The 24,479-nt window shown below is 30.2% G+C and overlaps 1 protein-coding gene across 2 annotated transcripts in view; it reads right to left on the bottom strand.

Annotated features, from left to right (window-relative positions):
- Mgtor (nuclear basket protein megator) overlaps positions 1-24,479 on the bottom strand; it is a 447,637-nt gene that overhangs the window by 272,773 nt on the left and 150,385 nt on the right. For both annotated transcript variants that reach the window (XM_014352167.2, XM_089595083.1), the window contains exon 6: positions 6,629-7,146. In XM_014352167.2, the coding sequence (XP_014207653.2) occupies positions 6,629-7,146 (518 nt within the window). The remainder of the gene's footprint in view (positions 1-6,628; positions 7,147-24,479) is intronic.

Here is a 24,479-nt window from a genome sequence, read left to right as displayed (position 1 = left end):
TTTTGTTGTACTTCGGTTTTTTCAAGTATATCAATTGAGTTCTAGATTCGTAAGTTACTTTTTAATGAAAAATGATATAACTACTTGAAATAAACAGGCAAATTTAGTTTTAATTAATAATATTGTAACGTTATCACTAGTGCTTGTCGGTGCGTATTTCATAATTACTTACATTATCATGAATAATGATGCTTTATAAGAACTAACTTCAAAAATTATTAAATTATATAACGTAAATAATAATATATTGACCTTTAATCTATAAATAAAAACAAATGTTATGAGTTATTTATATTTTTTTAGAATCAGAGGCTTACCTAATCTTGTTAGCAAAGGTAAATTAGAAAAAAAATTTAATAAATGGCACTTCCTGATGGAAAAAATATTACACAAGCTAATGCTATTTTCAAAGCCTTAAATGATTGGGATCTAAAAGACAAAGTAAAAGCTTAATATCTGATACAACAAATTCGAATTTAGGAATAGTAAATGGTGCTGTGACTATTCTTAAGCACTTTCTCGATACAAGTATATTGTATTAACCTTATCGTCACCATATTTATGAGCTCACTTTGGCGTGAGTCTTTAAATTAAAACTTCTTGGAACTAAACGACCAGTTAATCCATTATTTAAGAGATTTCTTGATAAGTGGCCTAATTAAGATCCAGCAAAATACAACGTTAATAAACTTTAAGATCTGCACTCATCGTTATTTCGGCGAAAAAAGGAGGTCATAAATTTTGCAAAAAGGTATTTGAAAAAACAGAAATCTCATTATAATAAGGCGCTACTTGAATCGTTTTATTTTTTAAGGAACATCTCCGGAATATTTTAAGATCTATAAACCTTGAGCATATCATGCTCGATGGACGTCTAAAGCTATCTACTCGATGAAAATATATTTCTTTTGTGGATTCTTTTACATCAGTGATGTCTAATTTAAAAAAAACTTTTCAATCTTTGTTTACTCATTGTTTTTGTGTCAGCAGAAACCTAGTTTTCAGCTCTAAACGCTGTGCAAGCTCTAAATAACGACTTGGAATTTATTATAAATATTTTTTTTTGATAAAGAAGTTACATAATATTGTGAGGACCATAAATAATTGGAAATAGTACAGAAACCTATGAATCATATAAATTTCATATTTTTTATATATTTAAAATAAATTTTCTATTCAGATATGTTGATTCTGTGTTATTTGATACAATGTACGTAACTAAGAATTGTGTTTAAAGTTTATCCAATTTTATCCACCCACAGCGCCCCTTGCGATGCTTAACAATTTAACTCTAGTACTGGTTATAATGATCAAAAGTTTGATGCTAAACGCAACCTTCCAGCAGTATGTCAGTCAAGCCAAGCAGAGCTCAGCACCACCACTGACCAAGATGTGAACTAACATTTAGTATGTAGTGTAACCATAAAAAAACTTTGCTTCTATTACAGCACTGGTTAAAATAGTAAGACTTTCTTTTAATGCTTATATATTTATAGAGTTATAACACAATTTTCTTATATCATTTTTTTCTATTTCTATTCTTGAATAGAAAAAAGGTAAGGTTAATATTACTTTTAAAAAATGTAACTTTTCATTGATTTAAAAATTTTTTTTTTCTTACATTTTGATTAAAAATTCAACATTTTACATCTGTCGTGCGAGGAAATATTTTTATGATAAGAAAAAAGCTACCAGTTTCTGGTTTGCTACTGCTTTATCCATTGGAACCCTTGAAAATAGCGAAACACAGTAGTGCCAACGTTGTAAGAATCATTTTCATACTGACTTATATAGGTGAAGGGTACGTATATAGATAGGTCATAGGTAAGGGGACAACAAAAATGTGCAGGGGGTTTGTGAAGGTAAGTAGAGATTTGGTGGGAGAGCAACAAAAATCGTGCGACAGAGCGGTGGAGGGTCTATGAGGGTTTTTAAAAAAAAGACCAAATACATAAAAATAATGAAGAAATCAAGCGAATTTTACCTTATTATATGGAGGGTCTGTAGTGAGAGAAGGAGTTATAAGGAATAACCTATACAAACAACTATGTAATATGAGAAAACACACACACAAATGTACCTAGATATAAACCTTAAATTTGCTTTCAATTTTGATGTGTAAGCAAGTAGTTGGACTGTCTGCTGATCTTATGGCCTATAAAGAAGCGTAAGACTACAGTCCACAACCTTCAGTTTTAACGGAAGGCAGAGCTAAATAATTGTTTGTAATTATTTGACATTCAATATTTTAGAATATTTTACTAACTGCTTCAAAAATTTCTTCCAGAAGAATGTTTTTAATAGTACTGCAATCATTGAATTGTGACGGAATAAAAGTATTTTGAGGATCTTTGTATCTCGACATTATATTATACTGTATCTAGACTATTATACATATGAGGTATTCTTTGTGAACGAATACCCCCCTTTATCCAAAATTGGTTTGATTAATTTAGGTTCTACAGGTAGTCAAAAGAAAGGTCTGAGCATCTAGTTTTTAATGCCAAGTGGCGTATATATTGAGTCAACATTTCAGATTCAATATGGCTGCCTAAACCACGTGACCTACAGATTTTGTTCAATAAAACTACTATAAACCTTGTGGTATCGACTCTGCATGGGTAAAAAATGGCTTAAATTAAAAGTCTTAAGCTTCTTTATCAAAATAACTATAAAAAAAATTTTTCGTCTGCTATAAAATCTAAAATGGCAGCAATAACATGTGATAAACAGCTTTTCTTCAAGAGAACTACTATAAATCTCGCAGCATAAACCTTACAGGAGTCTTAAAAGGCTGGAATAAAAAGTCTTGAGCTCTCCTATCAACAGATGTATAAAAGAAGTTTTTTGTCTGCTATAAAATCCAAAATAGCGGCAATAAGACGTGACCAAGAGCTTTTTTTCAAGAAAACTTCTATAAATCTCGCAGCATGAACCTTACAGGGGTCTAAAAAGGCTTGAATAAAAGGTCTTGAGCTCTTCTATCAAAAGATATTTAAAAGAAATTTTTTTGTCTGCTATAACATTTAAAATGGCTGTAAAAACACGTGACCTACAGATTTTTCTCAATAAGCGGCATAAGCCCTACAGCCGTCTAAAAAGGCTTTAGTTAAAAGTCTTTAGCTCATCTATCGAAAAAAGTATAAAGAAAATTTTTTGTCTGCTATAAAATGCAAAATTTACTTATTATTATTGACAAACTGCTCCTAATTTCATGATTCAAAATATGAGTTCTGCTTTTTATTGTTATACAAATATCTGGCAACAGTTATTGGGTTGGTCAAGGAATTTCAAATACAACTTCTTTTTGGTCACGATTTTGTTCGAAATACTATTAAATAATACTTTTTATTTTGAATAACATTGTATATCTTTCTCCTGCTACTAAACATCCTAATAAACCTTGAAAAAATGTTTGTTGGAATGTGTTTTGTACCGAAAATACTAGTAACGTGGTTAATGACACCATAATGACAATAAATAATATATAAACCATAAAACTATACCCTACTCGGAGAACACATCTATTTGTTCGTATCATAGCATTAATACATCAATGCAGAACTACAACGATATTTCAAGTTTGAATTTACAGCAATTATGTATTTTCGAAGTTTACTTTATCATCATATATAAAGAATGATTATTGCAGCTTTATTAGGACCTAAGTGAAACAAAAAAAAATTTCTTATTCTAAAATTTTTCAAAAAGACGCACATGTCACATGTTTTTGACGCCATTTTTAATTATAAGGCTTACAAAGAGCTTTTTTAGATTGATTTCTGAGAATGAAACTAAGAACTGTCATTTAAATCTCTGTGGACCCCAGTCGGGTTAATACAACACATTCATGATAGTTTTAGTAAAAATTAGGTGTGGGTCATGTGTTTTGCCACCATTTTGGATTTTCCAGCTAAGAAGAAATACACAGCTTCTGATATAAGAGCTCAAGGCCTTTTATTTAAGCATTTATAGACCCCTGTGGGGTTTATGCCACGAGACTTATCGTAGCTTAATGGTAAAAAAGCTGTAGGTCACGTATTTCTGCCAAAATTTTTGATTGTATAGCAGACAACAAATTTTCTTTATACATCTAATAGAAGAACTTAAGACTTTACATTTAAGCCTTTTAAGACCCCTGTAGGATTTATAATATGAGTTTCTTAGTAGTTTAAGTAAAAAAAACATACAAGGCACGTGTTTTTGCCGCGATTTCGAGTTTTATAGCAGACAAAAAATTTTCTTCATACTTTTTTTGATAGAAGAGCTCAAGATTTTCTATTAAAGCCTTTTTGACTTCTGCAGGGTCAATACCACGAGATTTATAGTAGTTTTGTTGAAGAAAATCTGTAGGTCACGTGGTTCAGGCAGCCAGATTGGATCAGGAATGTTGACTCAATGTATAATATGCCACTCAGCATTGAAAACTAGATGCTCAGACCTTTCTTTTGACTACCTACAGAACTTAAATAAATTAAAGCAAATTTGAAGAAGGGGGGCCATTCGTTCGCGAAGAATACCTTATATATATATATATATATATATATATATATATATATATATATATATATATATATATATATATACATGAAATTGACCATGAGAAAAGAAAGGTTCATTTTAATACAGACCCATTTAATCGATATTTTGACTTTGAGATTTATTTATTATCATTAAAAATGTTGACACTAAAGGAAATTTTTTTCTATACGAAACAAAAGGTAGAGAGAAATTATTTTCTGAATACAATATAATGCGAGGTATAAAACCTGTATGTCTAATTTTTTCATTTGAGATTATTTTTTTTTAATATTAAAATTATATACTTTTGATATTTTTAATCATGTACTGTTACAAAGTTCATCATTAATACTTAATTTTTTTATCGACAGTACTATTGCTCCAATTTTATTATTTAATTAATGTGGTGAAAGGCCATTTTTCATATTATTTAAAACGTTAATTGAAAAATTAATGTAAATGTCATTATCAGATTTATCAACACCTTGGTAAGCAGTAGTGACTACACAATAATATGTTAGAATATTTCTTTCCATATCATTTAGAATTTTATCATTCAGAAAGTAACAGAATTCAAAAACTTTTTTAAAATATAGTGAATATTTAAAAGTTTAAAGCTTATTCATGTTTGACTTTCACAAATATGTAAATACAAAGAGATTATATCAAGTTTTTTTTTTCATGAAGTTTTTTTTTTGTACTACGTAAGATGTTTCTCTGAGAGTTTCAAGTTTTATTTTCAACACGGGAGACATTCAGGATGACGTGATATTAATGTATGCAGTGCGACACTAATCATAAACGTTTACATCTAGAAAAAATGTTTAAATAGTACCTTTTATTTGTTTTTTAAATAAATAAATTGTAATAAGATTTGTTCATAAGACTATGATTTTGATCTTTAGAGATCATTGTAGAAGAGACTTTGAGAAGTCATTGTGTCAAGATTAAATTTAAAACAATCAAAACTGAACTGATAATTTTGAATTGTCTAACAATAACCTTAGATGTTTACTTACAACCACTTATGACCGTAACTCACCTTGACTGACCACTAAAAATTGATAACCAGTATTAATTGACCAAAAAATATCGACACTGACCAACATCAACCTCAATTGATCAATAATAAGGGAGCATGACTTTTGTAGACTAATCTCCTTGAAATTAAAATTTTTTATTCCTCTCCTGTTTACCAAAAATAAAAAAATAAAATTATTTTCGTTGATTATAATACAATAGTAACTTTAAGTGTTTTGGCTTATGGGACTGATTACGCCCTATATAACTTAAAATCATTTTACGATTAGCAGATAGCTTTTGAGACTGTTCTAGGTTTTTCTTACTTTCAATATGAAAATTCATTTTTAGGGTCTCATGGTATTCAAGTCTTACATTATTCTAAACTCGTTCAATAAGTATAATTTTTATGAATATCACTCTTTCACTCTACCTACATCACCCATAGATTAAGTACACTAACTTGCAGAGCTATACCAAAAGATAGTTGTGATAGGTAATGCAGTTAAAAAACCTTATACTTATACAGAAACGACGGAATTCGACAAGTTTTAGAAGCTTATTTGAAGTAGCTCTAAGCGCTCAACGTCTTGACAAAAGTAAATCTATACATACAGATGAAAGTTGTTAAAAGAACTCTGGGCAACCTTGCTGTAAAATTTCAAACAATTGTTTGAGATTTTGTTTAACCCCACTGTCCCAGCTACTCGTCAAAAAACAAAATAAATTGGAGTGAAAAAAATTGTATTAACTTGGCATTTTTATATATATCTGCAGTTTGTGAATGACATAACTTAAAAACTAACAACAATGAACAGAAATTTTTAAAAATATATTTTTGGTATTAAAGAACACTTAATGAATCCTAATCTAAAAAATATCATTTTATTTATTTCTTCTTATCTACAACTTTTTTTTGGACCCTTGTTTGTTTTCTTATGAAAACAAATCGGTCTTTAGTCTTTTTGGTCTTTTAGTTTTAATGTTTATTTTACAATTGTAGGAATCAAAAACTTTACCCATTATTTTTAAAGTTTTATGAAAGCAACTATTGTTTACTAACTAATGTATTTATTAAGCCACTTACCAATGGTAGTGCTGTAGTTATTACATTTTTCTTCCAAAACTTTGATTTGGTTTTTATAGGTTGTAACATTTTCTTGTAATAAAATAAATCTCTCATTAGCTGAATCTAGCTGAGCCCTATATCTGCAACAATCCGCTGAACATTTTTCAGTTGCTATACGTAATCTTTCTATTTCATCATTTAGCATTCGCTCATGAGCCATTTTATCTTTCTTGTAAATCTGAAGGTCTTGACTGACTAATTTAAGTTTTTCTTCCATTTCATGATACTTAATTTTCCACTGACTTGATTCATAATCAATTTTATTGTTTTCATCAACGCTTTTAGGCTCAATCCCAGTAGTCAGTTTTTCTGAAGTGTTGGAATATTTGGAATTTTCTTGATCTTCCGTTACTATTGTTAACTTTGTATGTTGTTGACACATATTTTTATACATATCTCGTTGTTTAATGAGGCTTTCCAACATTTTGGCTTGCCTATCTTGTGATATTTGCATATCTGATAGTTCAGCTATGTATCTGAAAAAACAAATTTTTTTCAAGTTGCCAAAAAAATTATGTTTGGTAACGTTTACTGTTAATAAATATAAAAAAAAACTTTTTACTCATACATAATTTTATTAATTTTAAGTGTCAGGACATTAACATATAGGACAATTAATTTTTTCATGATTTATTTATACGCAGAAATTCTAATTGAAATTTTTTCCCTCTTTCTTATGTCACTACTGACCTACCACAGTAAACACACTTATATCGTTAATAGTGTAGATATTTATACTTTATTTAATGCGGTGTAGGCAGAAACTGTAAATAAGCAAAGATATATTGTAAATTGTGAAATTGTGTGTGCTGAAGGAAATTAGATGTATAGAGGCTTAGATTACAGGCAGTTAGATGACTCTGTTTATGTACTTAAAGTAAATCACTGTACTAGATAAATAGTCATTTGAATAACAGGCGATTTTTTGAGACTATACGTAAGATAACACATACTCAGATTATTAAAAATGTTTGAATACTTACTTTCTGAAGTTTTAGTAGTTTTAATGTTAGTATTTATACAAGCTTGTCTACAACTCTTATATCTATTATATCATTCAATTTCTATCACATAAAATTGATCTAGAAAATAATGTTTAAAAAAATTTTTAATTTAAATGAAACAAATATAGAACGACATGTATAAGCTAGAATGGATTAGAAATCATGAGGTACAAGCATTTGCCGAACATAGCTCATGACGTGAGTGAATTTGACTTAAGCTTCAATAATAGCGTTGAATTGGAAAATGAACTGGCAACATGAGATCTAGTGACGGAGGAAAGTTATCTTAAGAACATACATAGCATTTTTAATGAAATTCGAACGTTAGCTTTTCAACATCGTAGCAAAAGAGGCTATTTTTTAGCAACTAAGAATTTCATGCAAGTGCTTTAAACACATGTTAGAAATGTCTAAAACAGATTTTTAACGTCTCAAATGAGCAATTTAAACACAAACAAAATAAGCCGTGTAGGTTACAATTGTATGAGCCGTTGTTTCACAAATCACAAAATACTGCTGTTTTTGGCCATTTCTTTCAGAATTGATAACTTGCGTAATGATTATTATCGAAGGTTGAGAAAACAAAAAAATTGGCCTGCTTGGAAATCGACCTTAAAAAAGTTGTTAGCCAACCCGTCGTAAAGGTAACCATAATCAACAAGACGGTTTCTCCAGGGAAAAGTCTTTCCATTGCACGATAGATAGGTATTATGTCTAATGAGGATACCCTCAAACGTATTATTTTTAGTAGCCATACATATTAATTTAGTCGAAGTACCATACAAATTAAATGAAAAACAAATATTAGTGAAGCTGTCCCGTGAGATAGCCACTACAGGAAAACTTCATTACTCTCCACAGCTAGGCTCCAAAGATATTGAGGAAGCACAATTAAAATAAATACGCGAATAAAAACAAAACGATATCACGTTAACCTCGTGACATAAATTAATGATTTTTTTAGCATAGGATAGCTAGAAAAAATTGTATGTGCTCATGAATAACTAAAATACCAACGTTTTATCTAAATTTGATCTCTTGATATTAATAACAATGTAAATTTTTATTTCCGACAAAATTGCCAAAAATGGCGGTTTTTTGCTATTTTCAAAAAATAGCACACTCGGCCTAGAGCAGCTCAGTTTGTCTTGGATTCGAAAATTACTTATGTGATATTTTTTTTCACGATACATTATTTCCTTGTGGACGTATAAAATCTATTTTCTCTATTTTTAACTTTTTCTTATCAGGCTTGGGTTAACTATTTGCACTGTCAAAAATCCATTTAATTTGTGACAGTGTTCAAAAACTAGCGCTTAAATTTTTTCAAGATAGGATCCACGAGATAGCATAAAGTTAATTTTGTTCGTTTGAATGCAAGAAGCATTATGTTGAAATTGATTTCAAATCGGAGATTCGGAACATAGTCAAATTAACGGTATCACGGCATGCAATAGTAAGTAAAAGAATATCTGACATCGACAATAGCCCTCGAAATACTGGAAAACTGACAATAGCACTCGACTGTACAGCTAAAGGAGAAGGTAATACAACCACGAATTATAAAAACATTAAACTATAACAAAATGAAATGAACACGCAAAGAAAAAATATAGATACTAAAAAAAAATTTACTAGTACATAAAGATGATTGATGAGATTAATTCTTAAGTAAAATTTACTGTAGAAAGTATTGGAGAGTGGGGGATAAGCGAGAGAATGACAAAATTTGCGTACAAAGAAGCCGGGAAACGAGAAACATAAGAATCATTGGGAGTCGTTATTATCTCTTCTCTACAATTCACAAGTTTAATCCCGTAGTGAGATCCCGATGAGCAAATTAAACGTAAATATTATATCACATAAAATTTATTATAATCTCACTAGCAAGTATATTGAGTAAAATCATTAAGATTCTAACGCTGTTAGCTGGTACTATAAATAAGTAATTTATAAAACTATTTTAATTAGTAATCAAAGCATATCTACTAATTTTAGATTAATAAGACATCCAAAATTTTAATTATGTTATGCAATATTTAATGTATTATGCATAAGACATTATTAACGTCAAATATTATATTATAACATAAGAATGAATTTATTTGAATTAAAACTTGACGAAAAGTTTGCTTACTTGTTCCAATTGGTAACTCACTTACAACATAATTAGTAAACTTTATTGTTATTTTTACTTAATTTTTTTCACTCCACAGCTACTCTGATAAATTGTGCGTACAGCAGCACTTTATTATTGTGTTACTCTTCATATATATACTATTATACTTTACATTGTCAAAAAACCACCTTATATTTATTTTGAATCAATCATTTACACAGCAATAGAGAAATCTCATTTTTTATAGCTTCCAAGAAATAGGACTATGGTTGGAATTAACACATTATTTTTTCCAAGTTACGAGTTAAGTGAGTAAAAGCTAGGTCTCGAACTCATAAGCGTGTACAAGGTTAATCCTTCATTCATAAGCTATCCAACGCGTATAAAGAAAACTTTAAAGCATTTCAAAATTTTTTTTTACAGTAATGTCTTAAAATATATAAAAATTTCAACAAAACTGTTGTGCTTGATTTAGTAAAAGTTCTTTTAAAACTTGGTTCAAGTCTTTAATGTAGCTTTACTACTTGCATCAGAGTCAATATTATAGTTTTCTTAAACTTTTAGAATCTGCCTTGATATTTAAGAAATTCATTACTAATAAATGTTTAAAAGTTGAACAATCTTGACTGGCTCATATAAAAAATAGCTTATTACGTATTAAAAAAAACTTTTTGTTTTGATAGTATCATGAGTAAGTATTTGGTAATGATAAAGGAGTTTCTTAAGCATCATAGAGTAATTTTAGAGATGAAGACTGATAAGAAAATGTTAGCATTGTTAATAAAAATAATTATATTTAGAAGGTACATCCTTAACAGTAGTATGTACTGAAGTAAACAAGTTCGAAGATGGTTGACCATCTTTATCGATTAATTAACTCACCGAAGAAATTAACTTAGTATAACCAAGACTACTTTCCGGCTCCTGAGATGGCAAAACTAGATGTTTAAGAATTAACTGGTTCTAGTCAGGCTAAATTATATGAATCAAATAAGGTTCATTAAAAGACAGATATCCGGTTCTCAACGACTGGCACTCTTACTTTTTTTTGATAAATGGTTTTTAATCTTTAAAAAAACAGATTACTCTTTAATACATTCTTATAATTTTAAGTATCAAGTAATCTCATCACTCTCAATCATTTATTTTTTATTTTTTTATTGTATCTCAACTAACCTTTTTCCCTTGCAAAAAAAAATATAGGTAAGAAGATAGCAAGAATCCTGAATCAAATGAGCGTTGACAAAAAAGAATTTCTTGATAGTCACAACTTTTTGATCAATAGAAGTTATTTTTTTTCAAACAACCAGATTCACAGGCAGAATCGCAGAACTCCAGTTAAAGAAAGCAGTTCGTAGACAGATGCAATGGCTACGGATACAAAGTTCAGTTTTCCAAAGTATGATGATCTTTGTCTTTTATGTAAAAGGTACTCTTATGATTTTCTATTACTAATCTGTTTAGACAGTATAAAAACACTTTTAGATATTTTCAATAAATTTAATCCCATTTATTAAATTCATAGTAAAAAATGTGTTCATTTCCTTTCGTAGATGGACTCACTAAACGTATGGACAAGTAGAATCACATGCCCAGAAGTCATTATTTTGTTCGACTACCTAACTCCGACTTATTTCTTTTCACCGACTTACAATAATGATTTAGAAAATACATAAAAGAAAGTAATAACTAAAATGCTCAACGTCATTCGTTATTAATAAATAAGACAGGAAACTCAGATTTTTCCCCAGTTTTCGACCACTACTAAAAAACTAAGTTGTGTAAGAAAATGTCAAACGCTAAAGTTATAGATTTCTTAATAACCTGCTATCAAAAAAAAAAAAAAATATTGTCAAGTTACAAATCGCTAAAAACCATGCAATCGGTGTTTTTATTAAATAACTATTGTTGAAAATGTAATAAGATGCTTAAATTCTACCAAATATATTAATAGGCGTGTGAAAGTAGTAGTTCAAAAATGGAAAACAATTTACTGGATAAGCACTGAACAATATCACTAAAAAAAATCATAAATTTCAACTAATCAACTAAAATAAACAATAAGACAAGTAAATACTGAAAATAAATAGTGCGTATTTTTCATAACAAGTGACTGCATAGCAATGAAAACAGTTTCCAGTTTGCTGAACTATCTTACACAACTGAATGATGCTTCAACACTTCCAATTCCATTCTCTTGCTGGAAATTTTTTATCAGTAAAAAAATGTCTTACTACTTGAAGGAGCAAAGATAAGTTTTTTCGAGTTGCACTTCCATGGACACGTTCTGAAAAAGAGTAAACTATTGATTTCAGAATCGTTACATTGAAAAAATATGTAACGAAAGTGAATTTCTCATGTCAATTGTCTTTCACCTCAAGTCCCAGGGCTCTACCCTGTTGCCAAAGCACTTACGTAAAGTAAACACATTTTAAATTCTAAGTTTTGTTATCCAACTAATTTTCCTAAAAAAAAAACTCCCTACAATATTCGAACCAGCAACCTCCTGCACAATTTCCCAGATATAAAAAAAACACTTACTTACTTTTACAGTGTGATTCACAACCAATTTTTTATTTGATTATTTATTTACTGTTAATTGACTAATTTGGTTCCATTGTAAATTATTTTAAACTTTACATACTTTTTCTAGTATCAGCTATTCTGTATGTTAATAAATGTTCATTCGATTTTAATTTTAAATGTAATTTTTAATGAATACTTGTTTATTTAATTTTTTTTCGATATTTTCATGTTGTTTCATTATTTATTCATATATATAAGGTTATATGGATGAACTATTACATTTGTATTGCGTCTAACTCTTAAAAAATTTTACATTCTTGAATAAGATAGCTTTTTGAGTAAAGCTCTATTTATTGTCATGTAATTCTACCCTACGTAAGATTAAACGTTACTATAGGACGTTCTTTTCTTATTTGTTGAAATTATAGTAATTATTAAAACCATATCCAATTATTAAACATCCTTATTCAAACGGTAATCGAAACACCTTTGACACATCACAGGGAGTTGTTTAAAATCTTGTTTTCTCGTATTACAGGAGATAAATTCCTATTCTAGATATGGTCTGCCATAGAATTGAAAATTCATACTTTCGTACCCAAGTATCGACTAACTGATTTTTTTTTTTTTTTATGTTTGTGACTGTGTACAAACATTAAAATGTTAAATTTCCTACCTTGTGTGTTTTTGAGAGGCTGGAGTGCCCTCGGTAGGAAAAATAGGATTTACCACGTAAGTGCTATCACTCCGTGGCACCTTACACCCCTCGGGCCGCAAAACAGCCCTGGAGACGACGGGACTTATCCGAACTAAACGTATTAAACATTATTATAATGGTTAGTAATTATTTACATACTATGAGAATTCTTTATAACCCTCAACTTTTCGTGAATTTGTGAATTCTATTGTTATGCCTTTTTGATGCATCTTTTCTTAAAAATTTTCTTTCACAATATTTACAACCTTCATTGTCCTCCAGGTTATGTATACGTAAATGACGCTTTCAATGTGTTGCTCTAGTAAATTTTTCGTCACAGTGAAAACAACGTATTATTTTACCATACGTATGCTCTATTACGAGACGTACGTAAGAAATATTTTTTTCATAACAATATTGCACAATAAAATTTTTAAAAAATTAAAAGAAGACTTTAAATTGCATTATAGCATAAATTAAGCTACTTGTAAAAAGGTGTTTATAAATCAGAAAATAATATTCATATCAACTTTTTTGTAGAAATTCTAAATAACATCCAAAAAGGCTTACCACCTCATAAATTTAATGTAAAAATTAGAAGTATAAATATTAGTTAATACGAAACTTAAGAAAATCAGATATTTAATGTTATGGTACAAGGTTGCGAATAACTAAACTAAATAAGTAGAATAAAAATAGTAAAATAATAACGAAAGAAAAAATTGGAAATTTTATACAGAACACAATTTGCTTTAGTTGAAGCTATTGCTGTGAATATCAATAAATATCAAGGTCAAAGTTATAATAATGTTGGCTTATACTTTGAGAAACTTATTTTTCCCATGGTAAACTTTATTTGTCATAATCAAGATGCGAAAATCAAAATTAGATATTTATAAATAGATAGAGAGAATAAATTAGTTATACAAAACATCGTATGGAAAGAGATTTTTGATTTAACTATACTTTTGTACTCAAATTTTTATGAAATCAATTAGATTTTGTTATAAAATTATTTAAATAATTTTTTTATGACTATTAAGATATAATATAGATAAGTACTGTGTGAATTAAAAAAATAACATTTACAAACGGAAGTTATCATTCATATTATTTTAATAACTAAAGCAAAGATTTTAGAAGAATGATTTTTGTTGGTTTTATAGGGCTCTATAATATGGTTCGCCAAAATAAGTCATATTTATAAGGCGAAATATTTACGGTTTTTAATATTTTACAACCATGAAAAATTTAGGCACATGATGTTTTTAACAAAAAAGAAATTAACACACCAAAAACATTTTATTTACTCATAAAAATTAAGACCTTTGTTACTACATAACATATATCAGAGAATAATTATCATGTACTTTTATGTAAATTATTAGTATGTACAAGGTCAATATATTTGCCATCTGGATGGTATGGAGGAACAGATAAACAAACCTAGATATCTAAAAGAACTTTTTCTAACATAATAAAAAATTTATTTTGAAAAGCAGTTTTTTTTTTAAAGAGTCTAGACAAATATTTGTGAACAAAGAAATAAGGCCTAGAGTCGTATGATATAGTTAAACACTAGAAAAGATCCTACGCAGAAAATAAAAGTGCATTTAAACACAAGGAAAATCGTGAGAGAGGCACTAAGGTGGGCGGTGGGAGGGCAGTAATAATCGTGCAAAGAGGCAGTCGAGGGGCGCTGGGGGAGTAGGAGGAGCTTGATCTAATGTGTATTAGGTTAAAATAACGTAGAAATGGGACTAATATTAATTTCTGGGGGGGGGTAGTCGAGCGGCAGTAGAGGGGTTGTGTAAAATGCCCTACATATATAACTGTATAATATAGAATGATATTTGCTTAAACACACAAGCACGCGCGCCCGTGCACACACACACATTATTATTTATCAGATATTAAAATCATGGTCAAGAGAAGTAGAACAAACTGGGTAACACTGGTTAGTTATACTTGATGATATAACTAACAAGTCCATTATTTTGTATATATTAGGTTATCAGGACTTCCGTTGTGGACACGTAGGAGAGTGGACGTGTGAAAGTGAGCTCCTGAATAAAGCAATAAATAGAAGAAAAAGCAAGGGTAGATAGCTGTAATAAAGTCTTAAAAAAGTGGTGAAATACATGAGGACATAATAGACAGTGACAAAAAGTAAAAAAGAAAGTGAAACAGAAGGATTATAAAGGATTGAAAAACAGATAGGACAGAGAACGTGAGAGATGAACAAGACGTCGATGCAAGTCGCGAAAGAATAGTGCAATCGGATGAACAAAGGAAAAAGTGGTATACGAAGGAAAAGGGAGAAAGAAAGAAGTGATAATAATTAAAGAAAAGTGAACAGTGAATAGTAAAAAAGTGGACAAACAGGGGTATAGGAAACCCAGTAAGAAGGAAGGGCACGGGCAGGGAAAGGTAATTTCTTTTTATCGGTTATCGACAGAGAAAGTAAATAAGGAAGATACCAAATTTTCCGACGGTAGTTACGTGGTAAATAAAGAAGGAACCCTAAATTTTTTTAAAAGAAAAAGAAGGATATTTTTATAGAGACACTAGATAAAGAAGTTTTTGACAACCTGATTACTGGCAGTTGATAAAAAGAATTCCTGAATTACCGGAATTGACAGAATCAGTAAGGAATATATCTGTAGAGTCGGTAAAATTTTGAAAATGACAGGAAAAAACGCAAATATTAACACGAGAAGTAATACAAACACAAATCCAAAAATTAAAAAACAATTCACTCTGAATTTCCAGAGAGAAAAAGAGAAAAAGGATGAAAGTCAGGATGTTAAAGAACAAAATGATAAGATGAGTAGGATACAAAAGAGATTAGATAGTATGTTTGAGTTGATGGAAAGACTAGAAAAAAGAGAAGAACATTGTCATTAAAGGTGCAATAATAGAAAAAGAAAATATAAAAAAAAGGTGGAAGAGTTTGTGGAACAGAAAATCAATGTCAATGTAAAGGTGAAAAATGCTACTGAAATAGTGGTAAAGAAAGGAAAAAGTGAATGAAAATGGTAGTAGTAGAATTCGAAAGCAAGGAAATAAAAGACAGTATCATGATGAACAAGAAGAAGCTTGAAAAAGGAATATATATTGAAAATGATTTGACTCGAAAAGAAAGAGAAATACAAAGAATGATATTAGATAAATCAAAGAAACAAAAAAACGAAGGAAAAACCACAAAAATTGGCTATATGAAATTGATGATTGATGATAAGTGGTATAGATACAGCGAATGGAAGGGAAATTTCCTAGAAGAAAGAAGAAGGATACAGGGGAAGATAACAGAAAGATCGCAAGAATGAAGAGGACAAGAAGGAAAGGAGGAGAGGGAGTTGGAGGAGGAGAAGAAAAAAAGTGTAAATATATGCGTTTGGAACATAGCAGGATTGTTAAATAAGAACGTAGGAATATTTAAATAATTTTGATATTATAATGTTAGTAGAAACATGGTTAGAGAAAAATAAATGGGAAGATATAGAAAGTAAGATATCAAAAAAGTATGAATGGAAATGGCAAAGACAATGGAAATTATAAAATGAAAAAATAGGAACGCAGGAAAAAGGTGGTATTATACTGGCAGGAGATTGGAATGCGAGGACAGGCAGGGAAGGTGGATGGGTCAGTGAGATGGAGATTGGAAGAAAGGAAGTTAGTAACAGGAAATCAAAAGATGAAACAATCAACGAGGAAGGAAGAAGGTTAATTAAGGAAATAACAGAAGAAGGATGAGGTATAGTTAACGGACAAAAAGGAGAAGAAGGAAACTACACGTACATTGGCAGCAGAGGTGAGACAGTAATAGATTATGTAATAAGTAATCAAGAAGCGTTAGATCAGATAAAAGAATTAAAAATAGGATAAAGAACAGAGTCAGATCACATGCCGCTAGAAATATACTTAGAAAATGAAATAGAGATGGTAGAAGATAGGGAAAAGGAAGAAAAGGAAATTTCAAGAAGAGAATGGACGCAAGAATTGATAGACCAATACCAGGAGAGGTGCGGAGGACGGAATTGGAAAGAGATACAAGTAGAAAGAAGATGGGAAGAAATAAAAGAAGCAATAGAAGCAGCAGTACCAAAAACTAAAAAACAGTCTAAGGTATGGAGGTTGGGAGAAAGAAAGTGATATGACAAAGAATGGAAAACAAAAAAGAAGGAGCTGAGAAAAATACTGAAGCTATGGAGAAAAAAGAAAGTGGATAGAAACTATCTAATTAACAAAAAGAGAGAGTATAGAAATTGGTGCGAGGCAAAAAGAAAAAGGTATGAAATAACGGAGGAAAAAAATGTAAAGGTCGCAAAATCAGAAAGGGAAATTTGGAATAATATAAATAGATATAGAAAGAAGAAATCAGGCGTTAATAATAAGACAGAAATTGAAGAATGGAGAAGGCATTTTATGAGGAAACTAGGCGGTAAGGATGGAAAAGCTATGATGATAGAAGAGGTGGAAGAAGAGAATGCAAGAATAGAGAAAAGTACACAGGACCAAGAAGAATTAGGCAAAGAAGAGTTCAAGAGGTTAATAAATAGGTTAAAACCGAGGAAGGCACCAGGAGATGACAAACTAGAAAACGAAATATGGAAATATGTGCCAAAAGAGGTTGATGCAGCGCTATGGGAATTGATGAAGAAAGTATGGGAACAAGGAAGGATTCCAGTACAATGGAGAAGAGGAGTGATATGCACAATTTATAAAGGAGGTGATAAAGAGGAGCTGGATAATTTCAGAAGGGTAACTTTGACATGCACGACATATAAAATATACGCGAGTATGTTAAATGAATTATTAAAAAAAGAGATTGAACAAAAATTAGCAGAAAGTCAATCAGAGAAGGAAGAGTGATGGAAGTAATTTATACGCTGAAGCACATAGTGAAAGACAAATTAAGTAAACCAAAAGGAAAAGTATTCGCATGCTTCATTGATCTAAAAGAGGCATTTGACAGAGTAGATAGAACGGTTTTAAAAGAAAGATTGCAAGATATGGAGGTGAGTAAAATATTGATAAGTAGAATTATGGATATATACAAAGAAACTATAAATATAGTAAAGGTAGGAGATGAAATATCAGATGAATTTTGGACAGAGAGAGGAGTAAGGAAAGGGTGTCCATTGATTCCGACATTATTTAATGTGTACCTAACGGATCTAGAAGAGGAAATGAGAAAAGGGCAAGTAGGAGAATGTAGAATAGGAAATGAAAAAATATGGAGTTTATCCTACGCTGATGACATAGTTTTAATAGCAGACAGAGAAGAAGAGCTAAAAGATATGTTAAAAAGGTTCAAAAAGTACATTGAGAAAAAGAAAATAATTTTGAGCAAAAGAAAAACAAAAATTTTAGTATTCGAAAAAAGAGCAAGGATAAATAGAGTATGAAAATGGGGAGAAAATGAACTAGAAGAAGTGACAGAAATTAGATATCTGAGATGTATTTTACAAAAAAATGGTAGTAATGAAAGGCATTTGGAAGAAAGGAAGAGAAAGGCTATAATGGCGATGAAAACCGCTTGGAGTATAGGTGAGAGGATATTTAAGTATAGTTACCAAAGAAGGAAGAAGTTATTTGTGGCATTAGTGGAGAGTATAGCGTTATTCGGAGCAGAAGTATGGGGCTGGGAAGAAGATGAGAGATTGGAAAGTATACAAAGAAAATATATTAAGTGGTTATTGGGATTAGAGAGGAATACACCAAATTATTTAGTGGAAGAAGAATGTAAATTGGAAAGCATGAAAATGAAGGCGCTAAGAAGAGCAATAAAATTTGAAGAAAAGAAAATTAAATTAGCAAAAGAAGCCATAAGAGAAAAAGATAAAGATAAAGAAAGAGAAAACATAGGAAGAGTAGAAAAAAAGAGAATGGAAATATTAAAGGAAGAGGAAGTAACAGAAACAAGATACATGAGAGGGACAGAATTCAAAGAGCAAGTAAGATTTAAGATAATAGAGAGTATAAGAAGAAAGAAAAAAGAAAAAAGATTAGAAAAGATAAAAAACTCAAGATATAATAAGATATACAGCAACATAATAACAGAGGATGAACCAAAATATCTGAAGATGGAAATACCTATAAAAGATAGAAAATTAATGGCAAGATTTAGATGTGGTAATAAATGTAAAAGCAGAGAACATTGGAAGGAAGAAGAAGAAAGGAAATGTAGATTATGCAAGGAAGAGGAGGAAAATAATACACACATACTGAAGAGATGCGAAAAAACAAGGAGCGAAAAAGTAATAGAAGATATACTTGATAAGAGCGCAAAAGAAATAGAAATATTGAGAAGAGTAGTTAGGAAAAGAAAAGAAGGGGAGAGTTCCTGAGAGTGCCAAAAGAAAGAGGATGAAGAAATCAAGAAGGATGAAGGGAAGGATATGAGAAGAGAGAAGAAAGAAGAGAAAGGATCAAGAAAAACAGTGTAAAGTGTAAAGTGAAGTGTAAATATACTTTCAAAAAGACTGTTGTATTTAAGATTTAATTTATTTAATTGCAGTGGTTATATGGACAGTATTTTTTTTTAAGTTTCTAATATTATATAAAAGAGAAAGTGACTAATTGTTTCAGTGTTATTAATAGACTTCATTTCATTTCATTTCTAGTTAAATTTAAACATAAATATTAATATGAATTTTAAATTAGTAGCAAATTATTTTTGAAAAGTTTTTAGGTTTCTAATGTTATCTTAAAGAAAAAGTGACTAATTGTTTCAGTATTATTAATAGATTTAATTTCATTTCATTTATAGTTAAATTTGAATATAAATGTTTTTATGAATTTCAAATTAGAATCAAATTATTTTTGAAAAGTTTTTTTAAATTTATTATATGTTTTTGTTTACTTACTAATAAGTATAGGTTATGTAACTTGAAAATCATAAATGAAAATGTAAAACATATGTAAAAGTAATGTGCAAAGATAACGGTAAGAAATGTAACGGAAACCCTCCAAACCCGAAAGGGACGGAGTATGAAATAAATAAATAAATAAATAAAATATTAGGTTATCAAATGTTTTAGTTTCGTAAATATAAAATAAATCTTAGGAGATTGGCACGCACATCGCGCAGGGGGACAAAGCTCTGCTAACAAATATATACGCGTATTATATAGTAGTTTTGGTGAGTTTGGAAATATGACTTCCTCACCATCCCCTAATGCCCCCTACGGCCGCCACACTCCTCCTATCGACCACCCACAATTTAAAGTAAAATACTTTTTCTTTTTATTTTCGATAATCTAAATTTAACTGATCACTTCCCCCTTTTTAGCCTCTCTTACGATTTTTTCCTCCTTCCTGACACTTCCTCCACTGGCCCTTCTCAAAATAAAGTAAAATTCGTTGTATATCTTTATTATTTTCATTGGGTTTAAATTTTCAATTGTCTCCCTACTGTCCACCCCTAAAAGCATTTATACCTAAAAGCAGCATCGTATGTACTGGTTGCGATACCAGGTGCGAGAGAGATGGTCCAAGTTCCAGTACATCCTGTCTCTCTCGCACACGATTCTCAAACATTTTTGTCACTTCCACTCCAGCCTGATATTACTATATATACGGGCCTAACACCGCTCAAACTGGATAAGACAAGCAAATCTGCACACTTCTATGAGATATTGCTAGTGGCGCATAGGTATTTTTTAAAGTAGATTTTCAATAATTAAAATAATCACATTATTAATAAAGTATAATATTAATACACCATAAAATCATACTAATGCAGTATACGATTAATAAACCAGTCAAATATCTAAACAGAGGTTCAAGCCGTTAACTTTACTTTTCACGAAACGGCAATTTTAATAATTCAGTAATTTTCAAGCAGTTCACGTACTAGAATGGACTACTTAAGTATAAGTCTGTAATTTTTACTTTAAAAAGGAATTTTTTGTTTAACATTTCAATGTTTATAATACTGTTAGTTAAACTTCAAGACAAAATTAATGAGTAAAATTTGTTTATCAAATACAATTAAATTAAATTTAAAAAATTTCTTACTAAACTATATTTTCTATTTTTAATTTACCATTACAATCAATTTGAATGGATAATCTATTTTTACTTTTGCATCTTGATAAAGCAATATACAATTGACCATATGAGAATAAACTTTTGTTTAAATAGAAACTAAATTTGTCAAAAATTTGGCCTTGAAATTTTGTTAATGGTCATTGAAAAGGCTAATTCTAAGGAAAATGTACCAATCCTTGGTCACCAAAAAATTGGTCCCAAAGACTGGCCACTATCAGGATTCAACAATTTAACACAATTTAACGATTCGTACGAATTCGTATTTTTAACAATATTCCATAGTTAGTAATCATATACACTTCGTTGTTCAAAGTTATTTCAATGATAATTTACATCCAAAAATTAGAAAAAGTGTATCTAGAAAGTGATTTTGGTCGGCTGGCCAGGATTTGTAATCTAACTTTTGGTGGGTCCTTATAACAAGCCAATGTCAATTGTATACAATTTATACGACTGGCCAGTTATTGGGATCAGAAAATTCAGCCACAGGAACCAGTTTTTTAAACAATGACCAAGAATTAGGACATTCGATCAAGTCAAAGGAGTACTGTAAAAATCAGCATACTAAGATGGCAAAACTTTGGTATATTTACCTTAAAAGAAATTGGAGCTTTAATGGCTGTAGTTAGCGTGCTAGTCCCTAGCCAGAGATATTTGAGAAGTTGTGTATTCAAATGACTGAGCCTGAGAGCATATTATTACATCTGCGTCTCTTCATTGTCTAACTTTGTCAGCTTTCTCACTTTGATGTTTTGTGATGTTTTGTGAGAAAGGTCCAACCAATAACAGAACTAGCATAAGTCTAAAGGAGTCTTCTAAGTGGTCGAAACTCTCTGATATGAGAATCTTGCTTTGTCACGTTACATGAGAAAATCTACTAATTTTGCTTCGTGGGTCCTTTGAACAGTAAAATATCCGTAACGGTAGCAATTTGATGGCAAAAACTACGGTTATGCACATTTTGTTTCAAAACATCTCTTTTCGACAAGTTCTGCAATTTTAATCAAACTATAGATAACTATATTACAATATGTATCTTTTATAGATGTTAACTAATCAGGTGCGGAACAAACGCTTGAAGCACTCTCCATTGAAATATCAACGGTTGATTCGTGTTTAACATCAGCTAAAACATCAACAGAAAAAGCTACTAATTTATTACAAGGTTATTTTTAAAAAATGTCTATGGAACTTGATGAGCTCGATAAACATAATATTCAAAATTAATTACAACAAAGACCATTCTATAATCATGAATTATAAGTAAAAAAATTGCACACACACAATTTACTATGCAAAATTTTTTCTCTTACTTTTTGAGATGAGAAGTATCATTCATGCCAATTTAAACGATGTTTTGGTAAAATAATAGATAAGAAGTGCTGAATCCCCGCAAGAGTAGCCCTGTAACATTGATTTTACTAGCCTTCTCAAACAAAAACTAATCAAATTCACTTTATTTCAAATTTAGTAACCCAAAAATAACAAAAAACCATGTTTTAAAATCAAAATACAGTTATAAAAATCTCAATTAGGAATAAAACTTAGAATTTTTTCTGCCAAAATGGAGATAAAATAGTCTATTTCTTACCTAGAGCAGAAAGTACAATTAACGCACCCAAAGGATGCGGTTGTTATACGTTCAGTTTGCGCCTGAGGAGAAAATAAAATTGTTGTATCAAGGGCGTAAAGTACAACTTCGTGCCCGTGGTCACACTTTCCGCCTGCTAATGACTTTCCACCTTATAGCATACGGTTGCATTTTCCACACTTAATACAAAATATGTAATTCACACCTCAGGCAAAAATATACAACAACCGCGCCTGAAGAGCAAGTCGTACTTTCAGCCCTAGGTGAGAACTATACTATTTTTACATGACAAGACATCCATAGAGTTTTTTGAATAAAAATTTTTTCCGTTAGAAAGCTGCCTCTTTAACGAAGCAATAAAATGGCATCAAACAGCACATTTTTGTGATGAAATTCTACATTAACAAAATTTTTGAATACCACGGGCAAGAAAGTTATAAAAAGAACCATAAAAAGAAAAGACTGCAGAGTACTACTACTGCAACTAGAATATCTTGCAAAAAATGCAAATGATGAACGAGTTAAGGAAAAATAATGATTAGGTAGAAAGGGGTCGATCGGTCATAAAATTATAAGACCAGAATGCTCTAAAAAGTGTAGTTTTAAATGCAGAAAAAAAATAGATTTTAACGAATGACAAAGAGATTTAATAATTATTACACTTTAGGGGTCGTCCATAAAAGACGTCTGCTGTTTTTCAACATTTCCATATAGTTTAGGCGCCAGGTAGGCTCCCGTGGCCTTTTCAATTAGAACGGACCCACCAAAGTTTTTTTTAATGTATTTTTGCCTGCTGAACACTATTTTCGATGGTGGGTCGCGATCCGGATGGACAATTTTTTTTTATCAACAAATTTTATAAACAAATAAGAATTATTTTCCTATTCTTTAGCTCATTTTGAACAAAAAAGTTTATATACACCATATGCCTTAACCCAATACTTTTCCCGTAAAAAATTCGACAACTTTCAAAAAATGCGTTTTTTGCTATTTTCAATAGCTTGCTACTTGAAGCCCGATTAACATTTTTCAACTTAACACCTCTCAAATTGTGAGCCAAACATAGTATTTGATGAATACGTAAAGACCAATTGATTTTATTTGGTTGTTCTTATCCAGCGAGCTTGACGGTCTGTGCCTTTTTAATGTGACCGTACGGCCTCGGCGCAATACAATATATTCTGGCATTAAATGTTTGTTATCTGGACAGCCATACATAGATTGTTTTTTATGTATTTTTGCCTGCTGAACATGATTATTGATGGTGGGTGGTAATATCGAAGGTGATCAATGTTTTTTTATTAACAAATTTTATAAACAAATTGCAAAAATGTAATTTTTTCTAAAAATAATGTTTTTTTTTGCTTTTATTATATTTTTTTACTAAAAAGTTTTTAATTCTCCAGTTTATATAGGGGCTTATGGTAGTATGTATATAGCTATGTAGTCAGTTTCTTGTTGTCAACAAATTAGCATAAACTAGTATTTAAAAGTTTTTGATCTTATCAATGTGTGTAAAATAAAATCCAAGAAAATATAACAGGACTACCCCAAAGTATAATAATGTGATAATGCGTAGTTTATTAAGGTACGATACATTTCTTTGTTTAGAATCTATTTCATAGTATACTGCATCTTTTACATATATACATATCTTACGAAGTTACCACAAATTTTGTTATTTTATTTTCCACTGTACTTATTTTTACATGTGTTTTCTTTTTTACAATTACAAAAATTAAGTGCAGCACGGTATTTGTTCTGCAACACATAAGCAGGTTTTTCTACTGCATACTTTACAAGAACAAGGTTAT

Source organism: Copidosoma floridanum, unplaced genomic scaffold (assembly GCF_036245765.1).
Source record: "Copidosoma floridanum isolate Cflo_tuat_1 unplaced genomic scaffold, Cflo_Japanese_pri ptg000024l, whole genome shotgun sequence".
NCBI lineage: Eukaryota > Metazoa > Arthropoda > Insecta > Hymenoptera > Encyrtidae > Copidosoma > Copidosoma floridanum.
This window is presented reverse-complemented; position numbering and strand designations above follow the sequence as displayed.